At 37.4% G+C, this 25,062-nt stretch overlaps 1 protein-coding gene across 10 annotated transcripts in view; it reads right to left on the minus strand.

Moving 5' to 3' along the window:
* LPXN (leupaxin) overlaps positions 1-25,062 on the minus strand; it is a 50,177-nt gene that overhangs the window by 19,402 nt on the left and 5,713 nt on the right. For 4 of the 10 annotated variants that reach the window (XM_063628405.1, XM_063628384.1, XM_063628442.1 and 1 more), the window contains 5 exons: positions 22,367-22,524; positions 6,634-6,733; positions 2,891-3,058; positions 1,805-1,978; positions 1,619-1,700 (listed from right to left, as the gene is read on the minus strand). In XM_063628405.1, coding sequence (XP_063484475.1) covers positions 1,619-1,700; positions 1,805-1,978; positions 2,891-3,058; positions 6,634-6,733; positions 22,367-22,524 — 682 coding nt within the window. Of the gene's footprint in view, positions 1-1,618; positions 1,701-1,804; positions 1,979-2,890; positions 3,059-6,633; positions 6,734-15,922; positions 15,970-22,366; positions 22,525-23,025; positions 23,123-25,062 lie in introns of those variants that run through there. The other 6 variants (XM_055262004.2, XM_055262746.2, XM_063628604.1 and 3 more) reach the window with 3 other exon arrangements.

Genomic DNA, 25,062 nt, shown 5'->3' on the forward strand with positions numbered 1-25,062 from the left:
AAAATATTTTCAGATATTCAAGTTCTCAAAAATTCTTTCTCAGACAGCTACTTACTAGGCGATGTTCCCCACCAAAATAAAGGTGGTAACATGTATAAAACATAGACATGGGACCCAGGAAACAGAGCATCCAAAGAGGAAAGTAATAAAAGGAATTTCCAAGAGTAATTACTAGATATAATTCTAAGTTAATGAACCAGAATGACTGCTACTCAGCAGGAAGAAATCATTTCATGTTGATTCAGGAGGAGGAAAGTCTCCTGGAGGGATATCTCCACAAAAAAAAAAAAAAAAAGGAAGAAACTGACTTATTGTCAGATGTAGTTGGCCATTTTGAAAAGAATTTCACAGTTCCGTTGCATAACTTAGTGATAAGTGCAATACAAACTAAGCCAATTTCAATAAGGATTCAAATGTTAACTTTAGAAAAAAATGAATTTATACCAAAAGGACACTGTGATAATAATATTAACATTACTATACCTCCGTGTGCTTGGCACTATTCTAAATACCATGCCTGTATTGTCTCTAAATCCTCATAACAACCCTATAAGGTAGGCAATTCCATTAGGACTATTTTACCGAGGAGGAAAGTGAGGTACAGAGATGTTAAATGACTTGAACAAATACCACAACCCAGATTTGAACCTGGAAGTCTGACTCTAAAATCCAGACTCTAGTGTAGTCAGTTTGCTACATGGTTTACTTGTGAGCAGTATTCTATGATTGTCGACATATGCACACTTAATACTGATCTAACCTGTAATTATGACATAATTATATATTGAAAAAACAGGGGAGGGGAAGTATGTTAGGAGTGAGTGGGGTAATAATAACATTTCTAAATCTCATCTTCCCTCTTAGACAGTCAATACATAATGGTTAAAACTGGAAAAATAAAACAATCTATAACAATATAAGTTATTATTTAAAACACATAAGCAGGCCAGGCGCAGTAGTTCATGCCTGTAATCCCAGCACTTTGGGAGGCCAAGACGGGCGGATCACGAGGTCAGGAGTTCAAGACCAGCCTGGCCAATATGGTGAAACATTGTCCCTACTAAAAATACAAAAATTAGCCAGACATGGTGGCAAGTGCCTGTAGTCCCAGCTACTCAGGAGGCTGAGGCAGGAGAATCGCTTGAACCTGGGAGGTGGAGGTTGCAGTGGGCCGAGATCGCACCAGAGGTCGCACCACTGCACTCCAGCCCGGGCAACACAGTGAGACTCCGCCTCAAAAAACAAACAATAACAACAACAACAAAACATTAGTAAATATCAGAAGAAACAGCTAAAATAATTTGGAGAGGAGAACTGGATTTGGAGATGAGAAAGGGACTTCTTCAATATTCAACAAGAAAAGGTTTTTTCAATATTACCCTTGAAGTAATATTTGAGTTTTTAAACTATGCATTTGTATTTCTGTGATTTAAAAAATCAATTTAAAGGGAAATTATAAATGTTGGAGAAAGGTAGGGAGGGATGGTATCTAGTACTGAAATGGGCACTTCGATAGTAGTGATAGGAACCAGGACTCCCGTGACTACCAGGAAAGGTGTTGCTGGTCTTCTAACTACCCACTGGGATGTGGGATACAGCCTGTCAAGATGGGTCATACCTTCTGCACCAAACACCTCTCCACAGTGAGAGCAGAAGAAGTGCTCTGGGTGCCAGGTCTGGTTCATTGCTGTCAGCACTTTCTGGAAAGGGAACACACAGACATTATAATGATGCAGAGTTGTAAAGCATGACTCTGGTTCTAAATGAGTGACTGAAAGCTGGAGAGGAGTGGGGATTTACTTACATCCAGGATGGGAGCAGCGCAGTAAGCGCAGCGTGGAGAAAAAAGTTGGTGGTAGTCGTTGGGGCAGTAGGCCAAGCCACTCCGCTCAAAGAAGGGACTGGTGCCAATCTCTTCTTTGCAATGAGTACAGACAAAATGCTCAGGATGCCATGATTGACCTAGAGCATGGATCACCTGTGGAGTGAAATGAAGCCTGACACAGGAGGCCAGTTGAGTGCTCTACAGCCTATAGGTTGCACAACTCTAGGGAGCACTCTTCACACTGTACCCCTTGTAGACAACACCCCTGGAATTATACAACACTGAGGCCTAGACCTAGGTTCCACCTAAGGCCATTTGTTGTCTGTGCTTTATGGATTGATAATAAAAGGATGCCCGCTTCCGGGACTGATCACTGTGATGAAAGCCTGTAAATGTTCGCAACCACTCCACTGCCACAGGGGGTGGCAGAAACAACATAGAGCACATTGATGACAGAGAAGTTGTAACTGTAGCCTTGGTGTGGAAGGGACCCCTGGAAGAGGAAAAGGCCAAATGATAGTTTTTATTCCTCTAGTTTGAACACTTTATTCCATGCCCCATGCAGTCAGGTCCAAAGCCTTTTATCATAGCTTTGGTGAAGGACGATGCAGAACAGGAGTTTGCAGCTGTGACTTACAGCTGAGTTCAGCTGAAAATTGTAATCAATCAATTTAGACTGGGAATGTTTGAACAAAGGGAGCAGTGAGAAAGGTCATCTCAGTAAAGGCAGTACAGAAAAATGGTTAAGAACTCAAACTCGGGAGAGAGTCTCCTGGTTTCAGATCTTACCTCTACCTCTTATTAGGCCTTGGACATGTCCATTTATGTCTCTGAGTCCTCAGTTTCCTCATCTTTACAAAGGGAGTAATCATTCTTCTTGAAGGGCTGATGTGACCATTAAATGAGGAAATACTTGTAAAGCACTTAGCTCAGTAGCCAGAGCACTGTGATTAGTAATTATTAATGCTAACTAAAATATCTTAAAATATAAGGGGAAAGAGCAATCCTTGATGAGACAGAGAGAGACAAAGAAGGCTATAGGACCAAAATTTCAGCCCATCTCACCTTCCCAGCAATCGGTTTCTGGCAGGATGCACAATGGCCCTTGGGCACTGTGGCAATGCCAAGGTCCTGCAATTCCTGCTCCAGACCCCCAAGCATTGAGTCTAGGGAGGTCTTGTGATCCTGCTTGTCTGGTAAGTGCTTCTTGCCAGCATCTGCTCTCACTGCAACCTGGCCCAAGGGAAGAACCAAGAACAGAATCAGCCTCATGTATTTTTATTCTCACTGGCATCTTCTAATGACTCTATAAATTCACCTCTACTGACTGATCTCTTAGCCTTTCCCCAAACTTCCTGCAAGACATTGGAAGAATCTAAAATTTCAACACCAATAAAAATCTTTTCATCTCCCTTTCATCCTAAACTCCTCAGGCCAAATAAAATCTGACTAATTTTATATTTGTAAATCTTAATGTAGGAAATTTAGTACATGAGGATCATACCCTTTGAAGATCTTAGGATGACCCCAGTTCAAAAATTAGTCACATCTCCCTTTTACTCATTTATTTGACAATATTTGTTGAATACCTGGTTTGTGCCAATCACTGCTCTAAGCACTTGGATTAAAGCAAGGATTAAGACAGACCAAGTGTCTGGCCTCATGGAATTGCATTCTGTGGGTGATAGACAATAAATAATTAAACAAATAAATATATGTTGTAATGTCAGACAGAGATAAGTTATAGAGAGAGATAGAAGGGACACAGCAAGATGGTGAGAAGAATTGATTTAGATGGAGGTAATAATCAAAGAAAGCCCCTCTAAGGAAGTAATATTTGAGTAGATACTTGGGACTCAGAAATATTGACATTTATGGGAAAAGCATTCTAGGGGGAGGGAAGGCCCTGAGGAATAAAACGGCTTGGCACATTAGAAGAAAAGTCGAAGAGGTCAGTAGGGCTAGAGCAGAGGGAGTGAAATTGAACACGGCAGGAGAAGGTGATGGAGAGAGAGGCAAAGATCACATAGGAACCTCATGGTAAACGCTTGGGTTTTATTCCAAGGTGATGGGAGCCATTGCAGGATTTCAAGCACAGGAGTGAAGGAATCTGGAGGATCCCTGTGGTAGCTGAGTGGAGAATTAAGTGTGGACAAGCAAGAGTGACAAGGAGATTATCAGATAATGACTTAGATCAGTGTTACAGGAGAAGGTGGTGAGAAGTGGTCAGATAAGACTTGTTGATGGATTGGAATTATTTAAGCAAAAGCTCAAAATTATTATAAACCATTCAAAAAAGTATCCTCAAATTAAAAAAAAAAAAAAAAAGGCTAACTGACCCTTCATAACCTCATAACCTGATTCTGGCTCTCTCTCCTCCTTTCCAGCTGGGCGACTGCTACCATCTATCTACAGAATACTTCACTCATCAGAAAACTACAATGGCTCTCCATTGCCGCCACATCAAGTCTTCACTCATCAGACAGACATTCGAAGCCTCCCATCCACTGTCCTCCCTTTTTATCTTTCCCAATTTCATCTTTTATTAATACTACGTTGTAAAAGGCCTCTGTTGTTCAGGACAGCTGGGCTCTTCATCTCCTGAATGTGACCTGTTACTGTCTGCCTTAAGACCTCTACTTATCCTACTTTTACTGCTTGTTATAACATCACATTGTCACCAATCAAAATGCTCATTTTCCTTCGAGACATTTTGATCATCTGACAGACGTCCTTCCTCCTCTAATATATGTCAGTTAATATTCAAGAGGTTAGTGTTCAGAAGGTTAGTGTCTGAAAGGTCTGAACGAAGTGACTGACATTAATTATGACAAATAAGTAAAAATACAATATAACTACATCTACACCTACATCTCTATCTCTTCACTGGTATCTTCCAGAATACTTCTGAACAGATATAGAAGAGACAGGAAATTCTGCCTATCTCCAGTGGGGCAGAACTGGATGGCTAGGGTGCAGAGCTGAGAAGGAAACAGTTCAGTGCAAGCTTTTTGCACTTTTGATTTGTGTACAATGTGAAGGTGCAGCTTATTCAAAAGACAAATGGGGCTGGGCGCAGTGGTTCATGCCTGTAATCCTAGTACTTTGAGAGGCCGAGGCAGACAGGTCACCTGAGCTTAGAAGTTTGAGACCAGCCTGGGCAACATAGCAAAACCTCGTCTCTACTAAAAATACAAAAATTAGCTGGGCATGGTGGCAACGCCTGTAATCACAGCTACTCAGGAGGCTGAGGCACTAGAATCGCTTGAACCCAGCAGATAGAGGTTGCAGTGAGCTGAGATCACGCCACTGCACTCCAGGCTGGGTAACCGAGTAAGAATCTGTCTCAAAAAAAAAAAAAAAAGATGGCTTTGTAAATTAAAAATTTAAATAAATCAATACACATGCTAAATCAATTAGAAATGCAACACAATTAAATCTAACGTACATTTTTTTCTAGTATTTTCAGATATACAGCATAATGAGCCAATCTACCCAGCTTTATTGTTGACACTGGCCCATCAAAGGATGTTAGTCATTAAGGAAAACTTGTTTGTGATGTCTATTTATTCATCTCTCTAATAAATATGTGTTGCTCACGATGTATCAGGCCCTGTGCTGAGCATTGGGAGTCCCAAGGTGAGCTCTAAAGATAAGGTCCCTGCCCTCTCCAATCACATACATTTTTATATACTGCTTTGAAATTATTTCATAGTCACCTCATGAGTATATATCAAATCCTCCAACCAGATTTAAAATGGTTGGATTCTCTGCCTTAAGGATTCTGGATTATATTTCCTTTAATAAATCTTTAAGCCCATTTATCTGAGATTTCCATTCCATGCCAGACTATGTGAGCTCACCACTTTAGAGGTGTTCTAGAGGCTAGAAAAAAGAGGCAGATTTTATCTCAATATGGGCTTGGGACTTCTCATCCTTCCTACTGTCAGAGGCATACTTTGATCTCCCTTGCTGTGTCTCAGCTTGCTCACTGGTCTCCTCTGTCCTGCTTAGTCAGGTCTCTTTAACAGTCCTTTCAGCCGGGAGCAGTGGCTCACGCCTGTAATCCCAGCACTTTGGGAGGCCGAGGCAGGTGGATCACGAAGTCAGGAGCTCGAGACCAGCCTGGCCAAGATGGTGAAACCCCGTCTCTACTAAAAATACAACAAAAATGAGCCGTGTGCAGTGGTGGGCACCTGTAATCCCAGCTACTCGGAAGGCTGAGGCAGGAGGATCGTTTGAACCCGGGAAGCAGAGGTTGCAGTAAACCAAGATAGTGCCACTACATTCTAGCCTGGGCAACAGAATAAGACTCCGTCTCAAAAACAAACAAACAAACAAACAAACAAACAGACGAAAAATCCTTCCACATCATCAAGCCCTCAGGACTCACTGCAACTAAAACCACCTTTCTTTCCATCTTTTTATGTCCAAACTCTGCCAGTTCTTCAGAGTCCATCCCAAGTTTCAACTCTCTGATTAAATCTCCAAAATCTCTCTATGTCCGTAATGTTTGCTCCATGTATGTTTGCTAACCATCTGGCTTTTATTCTATAGATGTTAAGAAACTTACGCCTCATTTTGCCAAGCACACTCCAGCTCCTTGAGATCAAAGTCTGTATTATATATTATTTTTTGTGTCCAAATAACATATAGTACAAAGATGGGTTAATTCATGGAATTAAATTTAGTCTGGAAAAAGCAATGACAACTTAGGAAAATTCCTAAGTGGGAGAATGGAGAGCTGAGTTCCACAAAGATAAACTGGTGACCCCATGGGCCCTGTTTATCATCTGGACTGCACTCACCTTGGCCTGCATCTCAGTCAGGTGAGCCATGAGCTCATCCAACTGAGCAGCTGCTGACGTTTTAGAAGGTGGTGGTGATTCCTTTGGCTCTTGGGCTTCACTATAGAGGGAAAACAAAAAAGTCATATAACAAATCAAAACTCAAATAATGTTAAGCCACACATAAAGTACTGCAAATGCAATTGTAATAATGAATCCCTTGGATATGAAGCTAAAATCAGAGATGGGGGTATTTTAAAAATATATTAATATGTACTAGACCAAAAATATAAACAAGTTCTCTCTACCTTTTTTCTCTATTTCTCCCTGGTCATCTAAGTTATAAAAAGTATTATATCTCCTGTCAGTTTTTGTCAAAAAATAAAAATAAACTAGAATATAGAGCAGGCATCAACAAACTAAGGTCCTTGGATCAAATCTGGCCATGTCCATTCATTTATCTACTGTCTATAGCTGCTTTTCTGCACACTTGGGTAGTTGCTACAAAGACTTTATAGTCCACAAAAGCCTAACAAACTTACTATCTGCCTCTTTACAGAAGAAGTTTGCAAATCTCTGGTGCAGAAAATTTAGATAATATATATGATGATGATTTCATATTCACATAATTGTAAGTAAATTATAAATAAATAAAACTTTGGACCCAATAAACAGAATACAGATTCTATTCAAGTAGCTGCATAAGCGTTAGTAAAAGTAACTATGTATGAGGGTACAAAGTAAAGCTCAATAAATTTTTTAAAGTACATCATATAGACCATATTCTTAGATTGGAGTGAATAGAAGTACAAATTAATAATAAAAACTATCCACTTAAGAAAAAACAAAGCACTTCTAAATAATTCTTGGGATAAAAACAATTAAACTGAATTTTCAAACCAGTTAGAAATAGCAATGAAAACACACACACACACTCACACACATGCACACACACACACACACACCTTTGGGAGTTGAAAGCTAAATGTTATTGAGAAGAAAATATATAAATAGACTTAAGTGTGATATTAAAAAATGGGAAAGATCAGAAATAAAACTTCCAAGTCAGGAGTCTCAGAAAAATCTAAAATAATTGAATAGAAGGAATAAATGCACAAATTAGTGAAACAGAAAACAAGAAATAAAACAAAAACTGACAGTTTTTGGGGGATCATTGTATAAAATTCCCAAATACATAGAAAAATATGGAACATTACCTAATTCATTCTATAAATAGCACAGAAACTTTTTAAAATCAAAGAAAAAGTGGTGTGCATGTGTGAAGAGAGAAGGTTAAATAAAATTAGCAGAAATGTGTTTTTTTTAAAAAACATAAAAAATTTTAACAAGTCATGGCTAGGTGGTATTTATACTGGTCATCCAAAAATAGTTTGAAATTCAAAATCAGGAAAAAGATTAATATAATTCATTAACAAATAGGAGAAAAGCTTTATAAACACAATGATATGTGCTGAAAAAGCAGTGGAAGACATTTAACAACCATTCCTGTTGTTGAATATCAAGAAAAATAAGAAAATGTCTATAAATTGATAAAATGTTTCCATAAGAAATCTATAGCAAGCCTCATAATTATTAAGCAGATTTCTAATTAAGAGATAAGTTGGACATAGATCCTATTATCACTAGCAATCTTAAACATTATTCTAGAATACATTATCAAACACATTTAAAAGTAAAATAAGAGAAATATATATTTGAAAAAAAGGCAGCACATCCTCATTCCTTCTTTTAAAATCGATAGAATAATTTGCCAGGAAAATGTGAGATAAATGACTGAACAACCATTGGAATGAATAAAAAAGATCAGGGTGGTGATTAGATACAAGAATGAAATGAAACAGTCTCTTTCCTATTGATCATCAATAAGCAGTTTGAAAATCCAATGCGAAAAAAAGAACCTGTTCACAATTCTAACAAAAGTTGTAAAATATCAAATAATATATTTAACAAGAAATGTGTAAGAATTCTATGAAGAAAAACCATTGGCAGACATAAAGGAAGATCCAAATATCCAATTAAACAATGAGCAAAGGACCTGAATAGATATTTTTCCAAAGAAGAAATAAAAATGGCCAAAAGGTATATGAAAAGATATTCAACACCACTAATCATCAGGGAAATGCATCAAACTATTATGAGATACCACTCACAAACAGATGGCTATTCTCAAAAAGTCAAAAGATGGTAAATGTTGGCCAGGGTATGGAGAAAAAAGAACCCTTTATACACTGTTGGTGTGAGTGTAGATTGTTACAGCCATTACAGAAAATAATATGGAGGTTTCTAAAGAAATTAAAAATAGAAATACCACATGACACAGGAATCCTTTTTCTGGGCATACACAAAATAAATGAAATTACCACTTCGTAAAGATACCTGCACTCATATGTTCATTGCCACAATATTCACAATTTACAATAGCCAAGAGGTGGAAACAACTTAAGTGTCCATCAATGGATGGACACCAACGGAATAAAGAAATTGTGAAATATGCACACATACACAACAGAATATTAGCCTTAAAAAAAGGAGATCCTGCTATTTGTCATAGCATCGATGAATTGGAAGGACATTATACCAAGTTAAATAAGAAAGAAAAATATTGCATGATCTCACTTATAGGTGGAATCTTTTTTTGTTATTTAAAAAGGTCAAATATGTAGATACATTGGTGATGAGGGACAGGAAAGGGGGTGAAAATGGGGACATGTAGGCTAGAGAATATGAAGTAGCAGATACGTAAGATGAACAAGCCTAGAGATCTAATGTACAACATAAGAACTATCGGTAAGGAAATTGTATCATATTTAGGATTCCTGCTGAATGAGTAAATTTTGGCTGTTCTTGCCACAAAAACAAACAAACAAAAATGTGTAACTGTGTGAGATAATAAATATGTTAATTTGCCTCACTATAGTAACCATTTTAATAACTATTCATATCCCATAACATAATATTGTACACCTTAAATATGCACAATAAAATTTATTTTTAGAAAAGAAGGCCTACATAAATGAAGATAAATATTATGTCAATTTCCCCTGATTAAATGTAAATTCAATGTAATTCAAATAAAAATTCTGATATAATTATTCAAGCTAATTAATAAGGTGATGTTAACATTTATGGGATAGAACACTCAAGACAATTTTGAAAAAAAAAATAGGAGGGGTATGTGGTGTCTCACACCTGTGGTCCCAGCACTTTGGGAGGTCCAGGTAAGAGAATCACTTGGGACCTGGAGTTTGAGAACAACCTGGGAAACGAGAGAGACCTGGTCTCTATAAAAATTAAAAGTTTTAAAGGAAAAAAAAAAAAACGGGAGGGAAGATTTGTCTTGATAGATGTGGTGTCTTATAGAGTAACAATAATTAAATTTGTATGATGTTGGTAAAAAAAAAATAGATAGGGCTGGGTGCGATCATTCATACCTGTGATCCCTTTGGGAAGCTGAGGCAGGAGGACTGCTTGAGCCCAGGAGTTTAAGACCAGCCTGGGCAACATAGGGAAACCCTGTCTCTACAAAAATTTAAAAGTCAGCCAGATGTGGTGGCACACACCTGTCGTCTCAGCTACTCAGGAGGCTGAGGCAGGAGGATCACTATGGCCCAGGAGGCCAAGGCTGCAGTGAGCTGTGATCACACTACTGCATGCCAGCCTGGACAACAGAAGCAGAATGAGACCCTGTCAAAAAAAAAAGAGAAGAAAGGAAAGGAAGAAGAAAAAGAAAAACAAATAGGTCAAAGGAGTAGATTAGAAAACCCAAACACAGGCTCCTGCACCTAAAAGAACTTCCTATATGATCAATGTGGCATTTCAAATCATCCAAAACAGACTATTCGACCAAAGAATAACAACCTATTTGGGACAAAATAAATATGGATCCCCAACACACCAAATACATGAATAAATTTGAGACAAATTAAAGATAGATATAAATATTTTTAAATGTAAAGATAATAGAAAAATGAAGAATATATTTTACAATTTGGGGTAATGAAGGTTTTCCTAAGATGGACATAAAATTCTGAAGTGATTTCAAAAATGAAAAAAATATTGATACAGCTAAATTCACAAAACTTAAATATAAATAAATATTTAAAACATAATATTCAAGATTTTAAAGAAATCTATAAATAATTTAGAAAAACAGAAAACTGAGCTAAGGATTCTTTTAAAAAGCAGGTTTCAGAAAAAGAAACTCAAATGTTTATTACTATATAAAAATACCCTCAACCTCATTAATCTTTAAATTTGCAATTTAAAGCAATGAGATACCAATATTTACCTATTAGTTGAAATTTTAAAAGAGGGATAATATGCAGTGTTGGCAAAATACGAATTTTATATATATACACATACACATTTATATATACCATAGGTGGTTATGTAAATTTATAAACACTTTTGCAAGGCAGTATCTATCAACATTTCAGATACATATACCACTTGATTCAGCAATTTTGCTACTAAGAATCTATCCTACAGAAAAATTGGACATATATATATATAAATATATGTGCAAGGTCGTTTATTAGGGTACAGTTTCTATGAGCAAATTGGAAATAAACCAATGGAGCTAAAGTAAAATAAACTATGGTTCATCCATGCTATAGAATAACATGCAACTGCTAAGCAGACATAGATTTATGTGAACTAAAAAAGACTTCCAACATACATTGTTAATGTAAAAAAGAAAAGCCCAGAACAATATGAAAATTATACATCCAGCCTGGTGCAGTCACTCATGCCTGTAATCCTAGCACTTCAGGAGGCTGAGGTAGGAGGACTGCTTGAGCCCAGGAGTTCAAGACCAGCCTGGGAAACATAGGGAGACTCCATCTCTGTGAAAATTTTAAAAATTAGCTGGGTGTGGTGGCACGTGCCTGTGGTCCCAGCTACTTGGGAGGCTGAGATGAGAAAATAACTTGAGCCCAGGAGGTCAAGGCTGCAGTGAGCCAAGATAACACCACTGTACTCCATCCTGGGCAATAGAGAGAGACCCTATCTCAAATTAAAAAAAGAAAAATATATACTTCCATTTATATAAATTTATAAGCTCATGTACATGAGTGTGAATATGAACACACATAAGTCTGTAAGGAGAAGAACCTGACAGCAGTTACCCGTGGAGCTGATAATGAGTTGGTGAGAGGAAAGACTCTAAGCGGAGTGGTCTCAATTTTCACCCTATATATACATTTCCAAATTCTTCGACTTTTTACGCACATGAGTTTATGAAATAGTTTTGTATCTTAAGTTTTATTTTTAAAACAAAACAAAACACAGGTCATCTATACTAGGAAAATAGCTAACATACATGGCCAACAGATGAAGTGGTGGAGGTGTCAGATGAGACATCAGTAGTGCAATTCACCTGTATATCTCAGTTATTACACACACACACACACACACACACACAATGGTTCTACAAACAACCTTCAGTAAAGCACATAAATACAGTCACAGTGTAGAGCTTTCTATTTAAAATTGTTTTAAAATATAAAATTAGTACATGTTAAGTGTAGAAAATTTGAAAACTGCAGAGAAATATAAAGAAAAAATTTTAAACACATATAATCCCCTTTTCAGGAGGCAATTACTCTGGACATTTTGGCTGATATCATTACACTTAACTATGATTGTGTGTAATTTTAGAAAACTAAAATTATACGTTTTTCCTACTCTTATGCAAACATTTTTCTATCTTCTGCAACCATAATAGATAGCATTTATTGAATGTCTGTCTGCACTATGCCTGACACTCTATACAGAGCTTTACACAGGTTCTCTTTAAATCTTTTATAATAACAACCTTAAGAGCTAGGTATTGTCACCTCCAAATGAAAAACTGGGGCTTAGAGAAGTTAAAAACTTTTTTGTATATAATATAGTTGGCAAGTAACAAAGAGCTTGGGCCTGCAAACTGCAAAGTTTGTGCTGTGTATCCTGAATTATCTGCCAAAATAATGTTTAAAGGCTATATGTTTTCAAATATATAATGTATTATATAATTTATCAAACCAATAATTTATTGCTGGAAACCTAGATTGTTTTCTAACTTTTGTTACTATAATCAATACTGCCAAACAAATATTTGCACCCATGTTTGATCATTTACATAGAGTAAATTTTAAGAAGTGAAATCACTGGGCCAAAAGGTATAAAAAGGTAACTGACTGTGGAATCATGTTGGTAATCAACATTAATCAACAGAGCTTAGCTAACAACCCACTAAACCAAAACCCTCTGTCTCATGACTACTCAAGCCTTTTCCCTCTCTCTCTCATCTGTACAAAGATGCAAAGCCATAAATAAAAGTAAATGTTGTCTTTCACTTAACATATTTTCAAAAATGAAAATATACATTTACTATTTATCTTTATGTAGTTACCAGCCAGAAAAAAAATAGAAGAGAAGTGGATACTTTTCTCTCTTAAGAAGAAAAGACTATCTTTTGGATATGACATGTCTTATGTCCACCTATTTTTGATCACTTAACAACAAGGAAAATATAAGAGGAAAATGGATATCTCTTAAGATAAAAGATTTATCTTTTAGGTACAACATGGCCCTCTACTAGATGCAAGATTTTTTGTTTTAATCGGAGAGCAAACACGGTCAAGTATGCAAGTAATTGATTCAATCCATCGTGGACGTTTCCAAGAAGGTACACTGGAGCTTTTTCTCACAGCTCGATCAGTCATAATCCTTTCATAGCTGCTGCCACAGGCAAATGCCTTGGGAATACAAAAGGCAGAAGGACTGTGAACACATTCTGTTGCCCTATGCCCAAATGCAAAATAAATGCAGTTTCTTAGCAGGGCTTGTATATTCCTAAAAAACCTTCCAATCTCACAGTTGGGACAAATTTGTGCTTATTCAAAGAACTCCCACTGGTTTTTAACTAGAGTCCTAGTGCAGTGTAGAAAGGGAAATAGATCATTGTTATAATACTCCAACGGTTATCGAGTCAACAGTATAAAATTCTACATAAGAAATGACAGACCTTGAAGAGTTAATTATTACAAATTAAAGTGCCCACTGCAGGAAATGTTCCTGAAAAGAGAAGAACCTTTGATTTGTTCCCTGACCTTTTGAAGATAGTAAAGATGCTTGGCTATGTCATCAGCAGCAACTTACTTCATTGCTCAGAGATTTCAGTAACACATATCACAACAGATGCATCTAAAAGAATCCAGACTTAAGCAAGGGGCTTCATTGTGCTGGGTTTTTTTCCCCTACTTATTTCTCTGCTATATTTTTATGACTTGTTCCTCTCTATTATTAGCAGAATTATTTTTGTTTATGTAAAAGATACATTTCTAAATTATTGCTCATGTTGCTATTGATATATAACTATACTAGAAATGTTATTCCATTGTTATATTCAGAGCTAGTATTGAAAATACTTTGAAGGTATGTTAAAAGCAATATTTAGTTCATTTAAGCAAGCCAGAGTAAATAGTAGAAACAGAATGCAGGAATCTAGTTTGTGTGTCTAATATTCTATTTATATGGTAGCCTTGCCAGCTCAGAGTGATACCAGTCTCAGGGATGTGCATCTATCTATTACATATTTACTAGGTCACCTGGATTTTATGTCGCTCTCCCACAGAGGCCTGCCTACACAGCAAGTATCATTCAGTAATAGGAAGTACATCAAAGGCCAGTCAGGAAAACACAAACCACGTGAGTACACAGAATTTAGTCCAGAAACTTGATTACACAGGTGAGGGGAGAGCTAAGAAGCAAAACAGAAGACACTGAGTAACTCAGAAGTCACTACTACCCCTAAGCCAAAGGGAAAAAGAAAAGAGGAAAAGTTACCGGAGCTAGGGGCCCAAGTCAACAGGCAGAAGCTGAAACCACAGCAGACCTGTTGTGCTCCAGCTGAAGTCATAAAGAAGATAAAGCTGCTGACAGAGATCCTGTGGAAATAGAGTGACTTGGGGGGGAAATGCCCCGGATTTTGCTGCTTTTTACTCTGCAGTCTTTCCACAGTGCCTCCCATTGGTTGAAGACAGTGAGGACCAACTGATCCTGGAGCTTGGAAAACCCAAGGGGTCAGCTCCCCTGGAATATAGAGCAAGAGAAGGAGGAAATCATGGGAAATAGGCCAGAGAGGCCCATACTATGACGAAGAGGGTATCAATAAGTTAGTATTGGTACACCATCAATTAATCACAGTGCCAGATATACAGGTTGTTGGTTGGGCTAGTTTTCATGTTATATGTTCATGCATTCACTCGCATTTCTATTGGAGTCTTGGTTTCCTAGATTTAAGAAACCAAATATTTACTGAGGACCTATTGTGTGCCAGCCACTTTTTGTTATTGTTTTGCTTTGTTTTTATTTTTCATTGGGGCTTCAGGGACTGGGGAGGGACTAGGAGGAATTCTCACCTGGCAACATCCTTGGAACTAGAATAAACTGGCAATACATATCAATAAATTGGCCTCACCTTCACCAAAGTAAAAAGCATCCTTAAGAGGGAAGTTTTAAGAAAACTTCTTGTAGCACAGTTCTTGCCTTATTTTTGCCTTGCATGTGTGCACTATTGACTGCAATCCTGAAACCAAATAAGGTGTGGTCTAGCACTGTTTCCCAAGCATGAATCTTTACTATCTATATTTTATGCCCTTTAATTTGTTTTCCAGAAAGTTGTCTGATGTTAAAAATTGCAGGCTATACTAAGGAGAGAATAAGTAAATTAATCTTTTTTATTTTTTCAGACTGCCAATTCTGCTTTAGCCAGGAGAAATGATTTAGTAAGTGTATCTGTTTTTAATATGGAACTTCTCATAAAAGGAAATCCCTCTACCCACTATATAAATTTTGAGCAAATATGGAAAGAAAAAGTAAATACTCATCAGTTGGCCATGGAGACCCACTGTCTTTGTTTAACCCTCATCCTAGCTCTGACATTGCTAGAATCTTGCTGAAGTTTCTTCAGGTGTGTTTTATCTTTCAGGAAACTGAAGCATAACATCTGGAATAGTGTGGACAAAACATCTGTGGTAACTCTGGGAGTATTTGCACTTCTTTAGGTGGTAATGGACACAGCAGGGCCCACTGGCCTAGACAACCCCTCCAGAAGCCAGGCACCTTGAGAAGTTGTCAAGTCAGCTTCACAGAATTCTACCTATGCTCAAAGGCTATGGAAAGAGGAGGATGATATACGAATTCTAATAATAAACACTTGCAAAGCAAATTATCACCCAAACAAAGACTGATAACAATTATCTACTAACTTTAATTTTTAAAAGCATTTAATAGAAAAAAATACCTGTAGACATTGAGCTCCTGGATATTGGTAGTATACACAAGCTGCGCCTAAGATATATGTGACAAGAGAAGAGAAAGAATAAATTTTTGTTATCAGAATGTTGAGACTTAATGATACCCACAGTTAGTAGATGTTTGTAGCTTTTAAAGGGGACTGACAAGTGGCATATCTATGAGCTCTTCTTTCACAAGCCAGAGGAATTACCAGCTATCCCACAAAGAAAAGCCAAATTCTAAACAGAGTAGTTGGCATGTGAACAAATACTAGCAGCCCCTCCTTGCCTAAAAACCACTGAAATAGAGAAGTTGATCCTCCTTAGATAAGAACCATAAAACAAATAAAATGGGTCAGAGCTAAGCCCCTTCAACTAAACAGGATGGTGCCTAGGGGGAGACTATAATGTTATTAAACTTGACATATGAAAAGAAATAACATGTGAATCTAAAAGATGGTTGGCTGGCAATTCATTTATTTATTGAACAAATATGTATTGAGGGCCTGTCATGTGCCAGGGCTGAGGATGTAGCAGTCAAAAAGCAAAACAATCAAATAAAAACTGTAAGCCCTGGAGCTTACATTCTGGTGGTGTGAAACAGATAATAAAGAAATGGATATGTAAAAGTAATATTTTGCATAGAGGATGGGAAGTGGGGAGAGACAGCAATTATAAATATACTGATCAGGGAAGGATTCACTAAGAAGAGAATGCTTGAGCAAGGACTTATGTAGGAGGTGGGGAAAGAAAGCAAATATCTGGGGTCACATGGTTCAGGTGGAAAGGCCGGCAGGAAAAGCACCTGGAGCATCTGTGGAACCACAAGAAGGACAGTGTGGCCTGAGCAGAGTGAATCAAGGGCACAGGGACAGCAAGTAAAGGGGCCAGATCATGCAGATGGGGTGGCCACATCACCAAATGTTCAGAATGGGGTATTTTTTAGAAAGAAAATGGGTTCCAAAAATAAGTCATATTGTATCATTTTTAAAATATGTGTTTATTGGCCAGGCGCAGTGGCTCATGCCCGTAATCCCAGTATTTTGGGCAGCCGAGGCAGACGGATCACAAGGTTGTATCATTTTTAAAATATGTGTTTATTGGACGGGCGTGGTGGCTCACGCCCGTAATCCCAGTACTTTGGGTGGCTGAGGCGGGCGGATCACGAGGTCAGGAGATCAAGATCATCCTGGCTAACATGGTGAAACCCCGTCTCTACTAAAAATACAAAAATTTAGCTGGGAGTGGTGGTGTGTGCCTGTAATCCCAGCTACTCAGGAGGCTGAGGCTTGGAGAATTGCTTGAACCTGGGAGGCAGAGGTTGCAGTGAGCCGAGATCACGCCACTGCACTCCAGCCTGGGTGACAGAGCGAGACTGAGTCTCAAAAAAAAAAAAAAAAATGTGTTTATTGACCCGAATTTGGTATTATTACATTGGTGGACCTATAAGATAATTCTATCCAAAATTTATTTTCAAAATAAACATTTCCTGAAATATCTTAAAGTGATAGTGATACAAAGTTATGAACACTCAAGCAACTTTAAAAAAATATTGGTCAGGCATGGTGGCTAACGCCTATCATCCTAGCACTTTGGGAGGCCGAGGCAGGTGCATCATTTGAGGTCAGGAGAATTTGAGACCAACCTGGTCTCATATGACCAGACATGGTGAAACCCTGTCTCTACTAAAAATACAAAAAAAATTGCCAGGTATGGTGGCGGGCGCCTGTAGTCCCAGCTACTCGGGAGGCTGAGACAGGAGAATTGCTTGAACCCAGGAGGCGGAGGTTGCAGCGAGCCGAGATCTTGCCACTGTACTCCAGCCTGGGCAACAGAGTGACACTCTGTCTCAAAAAGAAAAGAAAATTCATTATCTGAACATTTTTAAATGGTACAGACAATTATTCTTGATATGTATTCACATACCTTAATTGGTTATTTAGATATTATTGTCTCTAGCATTGGGATGTGGACATTTTTCAGGAACGTGTTTTTTTTTTGTTTTTTTTTTAAACAGTTATTATTTTTATAAAGCTGCAATCTTTTTCAAAACTTCATTTTATGGTTAATATATTTGAAATTGTGGACAACTTTAATTGATGCTTCACTGTAGACTGTAATGTTTTTAACTGAGAACACATTTCCTCTCTAGATACTGATGAACCTGTAAGTTCTGCTAAATGAATAATCTTCTCATTTTTTATATTAAAATATGTAAATATTTCAGGCCAATATCGTCATAGGTGCTGTCTTTCTACCTTCATTCAAAGCACTTTTGTTCAATAATTTTCTTACAAGATAAAACTTTCAAGTTGTCTATATCTGTGACTGTTTTAACATTTCACCAAATCTAGATACTGCAAAATCATAGACTTTCACAATTTTTCTCCATTTTGGTAGAGAATAAAAATTTATCCAAATAAAATTAGAAGTCAAAATACATCAAAGTCAAGATTTTTCTGAAGCACAATTGTCAAAATAGATAATTAAACCATATCTGCTTTCATCTTTTGATTTGTTCAATTCCTTCTTGGCTTTTGTAGGGAGAAATTTGAGCTTTCCTTTGCAAGCCTTATTTTGCATAATTGTAACTTGCTAAAAGCTTCAAAAGCTGAATTTTCATGCTACATTCATTGAGTAATCGATTAAAAATTTCCAACTGGTCTTGAACATAATGCAATCTAAATTTGGGTTGCTTTACAAAGTGGTTTTTCAAAGGCTCAGGCATTCCCAAAATCCAATTGATGACATGCAACACAGACAGGAATATACATATAGTCATTCTGAAATGTTCCTTGCATGGTAGTGTTCAGTATCAGCTTCTGTCAGAAAGGTTTTGTAGATCAGTTACTTATATAATCTGTGTGTGTGTGTGTGTGTATATATATATATTTATTTATATTTATACGTTTTGACAATTTTATTTTGTTTTGACTGACAGAATACTGCAGCTTGTTTGAATGCAGTCACAAATTTTTTGCACATTACAACCAATTCCAAGTACATTTCTGCTCCATAGCTTAACTTGGTTAAGAACATTTTTAACACAATGCTGTGCTCTATTAACATTTGTATTCATATTCTTACAACAAAAACAACAGTTTACCTTCAATGTTGAGCTTTTCAACTAAATTTACAGTGGCATTAACAATGTCAGATGTTTCACTTTTTGACTAGGAAATAAATTTTCACATATATTATTTTGATTCTTTGAATTAGATAAAAAATAAAATTGAAACATTTCAGAATTAATACATTTTCAAATTGAGACCTTTAACGATGCTATTATAAAAAACATTATTTGAAGGTTTGCGAAGGGAAATCACTCATTAATTATTACCAGTTTACTTACAAGTACAAGAAAACTTGGAATTGAAAATGAGCAAAATTAATTTATGAGTTATTTGATACTAATGGGAAGGTGTGCTTCACAATGACATGTACATAGGCCTCCTGCAGCTGCCATGTTGAAGTCATTTTAAGGCATATTCTTCTTAAATTATTAACTTTGGAAATAGATGCCAAAGCTGCTTCACCATATTTGTACCTTCTGGTTTTCAAAGGGATAGTGATCTCTCTACTTGCCTGCATGGTGCATGGTAAATATTGACAAATATTTTCTGCACATTGCATATTCATTATCAGCTTTCTTGAGACAATTAAACATGTGGGTTTTGTTTTGAGCTAACTGCTGAAAGGGTTTATTGTAAAATTCAAAAGGCATTATCATATAATAAAACGAATAGAGCTTCACATATACAAATAATAACAAAACTGCTTTAATAAAACAATTAAGTTACACTATACTCTATGGCAAAATTACTTAGCCTCTATTTCCTAAACATAATTTATATGACATTAAGCCACAATTTCTCCCATTTTCTACTGACTGAGGAGGTTCCATGCATCTCACAGGCCACCCACCACATGACTACGGGAGGGCATGAGTGGTGGTTCACCAAGTGGCCAGCAGGGGGAAAAGCCTCAGAAATTTTTCTGCTACCACCTAAGATCAGAAGAGTTAGCTATCTCTGACTACTTGTGCTTGAGCTCTTAGCTTTAACAGCCAGCACCCTGCATATAATTCTTGAAAGGTTGCCGCTAGCTAGGTTTCATCTGAACGGAATCAAGAAAAAAGACAAGTTATCATTAGCCACCTTTTGCATTTAACCATAATTAAGTCAGAATTTGGCTGGGCACAGTGGCTCATGCTTGTAATCCCAGCACTTTGGGAAGCTGAGGCAGGCAAATCACCTGGGGTCAGGAGTACAAGACCAGCCTAGTCAACATGGTGAAACCCTGTCTCTACTAAAAATACAAAAATTAGCTGGGCATGGTGGTGCATGCCTGTAGTCCCAGATACTCAGGAGGCTGAGGCAGGAGAATCACTTGAACCTGGGAGGCCGAGGTGGCAGTGAGCCAAGATGGCGCCACTGCACTCCAGCCTGGGAGACAGAAAGAGACTCCATCTCAAAAAAAAAAAAAAAAAAAAAAAAAAAAAAGGGCACTGTTCACTGAATATGTGTTTCATACACTGTTAGATGAGACCATGGAAGAAGCTGGAAGGAGGTCTGTTAAGCCATAGTGGCTTACTTAATGCAAATACTGATAAGAAAATTTTAAATAAAATTGAAAATCTGGGATAAAAATAAAGTTAATAGGATGTGAGAAAAACAAGCATAAACCCAGGACCCTTTCAGGTAAACCAGGATATATGCTCACCCCAGAAAGATCAACATAAGACTATGGCTTTTACTCCAAATGAGATGGGGAGTCATTTTGGGGTTTTGAGTAGAAGAATGACAGGGTCTGACTTTAGTTTTTAAAGGTGACCCTGGCTGCTTGAGAACAGACCGCAGTGGGGGAAAGGGCAGGAGATCACTTAGGAGCCTACAGCTATAATCTAACACTGAGAACAAAGACATTAGTTTCCTAGTAAAGAGATAAATTCGTATCCTTAAAACTGTGTATGTGTCTGGAGAAAAGAACAGTTAGGGGGTAAACTACCCCTGAGCTCAAATTTCAGGTCTGTGCTTCTGGCTATTTCATATAGGGAACAATGATGAATCAAAATATCATAGTACAAAATTACCAGCTATGAAAAGCAACTACTTAATTCACCTTACACTAATTCTATTCTCATCAAGCAACCTTTTAATTATAATGTACATCCATATAGACTTATCCATAGGAAGAGAATGCGTATATGAGTAAATATAGCTGTTTTACTTGATAGCTTTAACTGTAACCATAAATTAATAAATTTGATTTCTGAGTTTTGTTTTTTTGTTTTTTGTTTGTTTTTTGAGACAAGCTCTCATTCTGTCAGCCAGGCTGGGATGGAGTGGCGCAATCATAGCTCACTGCAGCCTCGACCACCTGGGCTTAAGCAATCCTCCTGCTTCAGCCACCTGAGTGGCGGGGACCACAGGCATGCGCCACCACACCCTGCTCATTTTTTAATTTTTCGTAGAGACGGGGGTCTCACCATGTGGCCCAGGCTGGTCTCAAATTCCTGGCTTCAAGTGATCCCCCTGCCTCAGCCTTCCAAAGTGCTGAAATTACAGGCCTGAGCCACTGCACCTGCCCTGGGTTTTTAAAATATATATATAATCACTTGTCAGTTTGGTTAGTTTGAGTTGGTTCTCTAGAGCTTCATCATCTCTGTGTAAACTAATAATTGAATGTCCTAATCTATTCAGCAGAAAATAAGACCTGGGAAGTAGTGACCCTAAAAAGTCACCCTGAGAAGACTTGTCTACGCTGCCACCTGGCCTTCCTCAGGTGATCTCTGGCCTGAATACCATTCCAGTCAAACTGCAACATGCATCTCTGATGCCCCAACAGTAACATCAGAATATCCCCAGTGAATCAGACAATACTCTGCCTGTGACCATGTGCTCATTAGAAAAAATTTAGTTCTTGGCTGGGCGCAATGGCTCATGCCTGTAATCCCAGCACTTTGGGAGGCTGAGGCGGGTGGATCACCTCAGGTCAGGAGTTTGAGACCAGCCTGGCCAACACGACGAAACCCATCTCTACTAAAAATACAAAAATTAGCTGGGCGTGGTGGTGCGTACCTGTAATCCTAGCTACTTGGGAGGCTGAAGCAGGAGTATCGCTTGAACCTGGGAGGTGAAGGTTGCAGTGAGCCGAGATTGTGCCACTGCACTCCAGCCTTGGAGACAGAGTGCGACTCTGTCTCAAAAAATAAAAATAAATAAAAATAAATAAAAATAAAAATTTAGTTCTCAAAAACTCATTCCTCTGTGATGATCTTCTCAATTCTCCTCCTCTTTCCAAAAACATCTTTAGATAAACATTAAGGCATTATTTTTTCTCTTTCTTGGATATATTATTCTCCTTTCATATCATTTTGTGTGGGATACAGTTAATTTTCAGAAATGCACTCAAACATCCATGTTTAAGGACTATAATAAATGGAAAGTTACCGGCAAGGGACTTGTGTTATCCTGAACAGAAAGGACCTCCGAAGTCTCATCAAGGTTATTCTCCTTTCTGGAATGCTGATCCAGCGGAAGAGGAGCTGGGTTGGAATATTCATCACTGTCCTGAAGGGTGGAGCGTTCCAGTTCCTCCAATAAGGCATCTACACCATAAGAGGCAAGAGAATTATGACAGAGAATATTTAAATCTCTACAGTCATTTTCTCCTTAAATATCTTCACTGTGCCCACATTCATCTCCTTTTCTTCAGTTATGGCTATTTTCAGCTACTTTCCCTTATTTCTTATTTCACTTCAAGAATGTGGTGAATCCTACCAAGAAATGTTTAATGCCTCCATAAATTGTGGTTTGTTTCTTATTTTCTATGGTTGCATTCAATTTCATAGTCTTATGCTATAATTTGATTTTTTATACCACAGGTATTAATTTTCATCATCCATTTAGGGTAGATTGCCCACAAATATCCTTAATTAGAAAAAAATAAAACTGGGCTGGGTATAGTGGCTCATGCTCATAATCTTAGCACTTTGGAAGGCTGAGGCAGGAGGATCCCTTGAGCCTAGGAGTTCCAGACCAGGGGAACACAGCAAAATCCAGTCTGTACTAAAAATACAAAAAAGTCAGCCCAGCATGGTGGCACACACCTGTGGTCCCAGCTACTTGGGAGGATGAGGTGGGAGGATCACCTGCGCCTAGGTGAGTCTGCGGTGAGTCGAGATCACGCCACCACACTCCAGCAGCCTGGGCCAAAGGAGTGATACCGTCTCAAAAAAAAAAAAAAAAAAAAAAAAACGAAAGGAAGGGAAGAAAGAAAGACAGACAGACAGAAAGAAAGAAAGAAAGGAATCCTAAATGCTTTTTTCTATCAGAAAAATATAAGCAATTATATTACCATTTTTCAAAACATACGAGGGAAATAACACTTATTCTTAATCCTAATGATATTTTTTCTTAAATCTTAACAATTATCCTGAGCACGTAACAAAATTTTCAAAGCAAGGTATAAGTATCCTGTCTTTTAGGGTGTGGAGAGAAAAAATGGCTGGGGAGAAAACTGAGATATTGCAAAATCAAGTAAGATGTTGCAACTTAAATCGTTGGGATTTGTTACTCTTTCAGTTTTTTTTTTTTTTTTGGAAAAGTATTATATACTAGTATCTGTTACAATGAAATAAATAATAATTAATAAAAATTAATACATGCCAGGCACTGTGCTCAGGAGTTTACACATTTCATTTAATCATCCTAACACTTTGAGGCAGATGATATTATTGTTCTTATTTTGTAGATCACAAGAAAGAGACAAAAATAATTTGCTTAAGCTCATGAATGCAGGACTAGGACTTGAATCTGGGCTATCTGATCCCTAGCCCCTGCACTAACTGAAAGTTATAAGTTCCAGTCTCCTGTCTTATACATATTCTCTGGGTTACCTTGAGCATGTCATGTCCTTCTCTGATGCAGTTTCCTCATCTGCATAACAAGGCAATTTGATTAGAACAGTATTTTTCAAATTATGGCTCAATACTCATTAGTGGATCTCTAGCGGATTTCTTACCACAGATTATAGCTTTCAAACTTTAAACACAGAATTATATTATTTCTAAGGATCTGCCTACATCTAAAGTTCTCAGATAAGGAAAATAAACTTCACAGGTCATTAAAAAAAAAAACAAATTTTTCATTTATTTTAGATTTTGGAGGAATGAGTATTTCTAATGGTTATAGATCTAATCTTTTTTTTACAAATGAAATATACAGATTTTTCATAATCATCCATTTATCAAAAATGTTCACTTTTATGTACCATTTTAGAGATAAGCAAACTGAACTAAACTTTAGGGCAAATGAATAACTGTAATGGGAAAAAACAGATGAAGGGGAACCTATAGCATTAAAAAGTCGAGAGACTTATAATAAATTTCAGTGTATGAACTTTATTTGGATCATTAAATCTACTTTAAAAATGAAACAATCAAGACTATTGAATACTGTCTGGATATTAAATAATATCAAGTACTGTTTATTTTAGGTGTGATAATGATATTTGATAATATTAAGTAATTCCGTTAAGTTTTTAGGTGTGATGGCATTTTACAATATTAAGGAATTACTATTAAGGCTGTTGTGGTTATGGCAATGGCATTACAGTTATACGTATAAATATATATTTATTTATTTTAGAGGTTAGTGTTAAAATATTTACAGATAAAATGACATCTGAAATTGTTTTAACATAATTACAGGGGTGAAAGGAATGGGTGGACATATATATGAAATAAGACTGATGAAGAACTGATTGTTTCAACTGGTTGATGGGTATATCAGAATTCATTAAACTATTTTCTCTACTTTTGCTTACTTAAATTTCTTTATAATAGAAGTTTTTTAAAAAGAAAGACAAATAGGCCGGGCACGGTGGCTCATGCCTGTAATCGCAGCACTTTGAGAGGCCGAGGCGGGTAGATTGCCTGAGGTTGGGAGTTCGAGACCAGCCTGACCAACATGGAGAAACCCTGTCTCTACTGAAAACGCAAAATTAGCCAGGCATGGTGGCACATGCCTATAATCCCAGCTACTCAGGAAGGCTGAGGCAGGCAAATCGCTTGAACCTGGGAAGCAGAGGTCACGGTGAGCCGAGACCGTGCCATTGCACTCCAGCTTGGGCAACAAGAGCAAAA

This window comes from Symphalangus syndactylus, chromosome 1, assembly GCF_028878055.3.
Source record: "Symphalangus syndactylus isolate Jambi chromosome 1, NHGRI_mSymSyn1-v2.1_pri, whole genome shotgun sequence".
NCBI classification, from domain to species: domain Eukaryota; kingdom Metazoa; phylum Chordata; class Mammalia; order Primates; family Hylobatidae; genus Symphalangus; species Symphalangus syndactylus.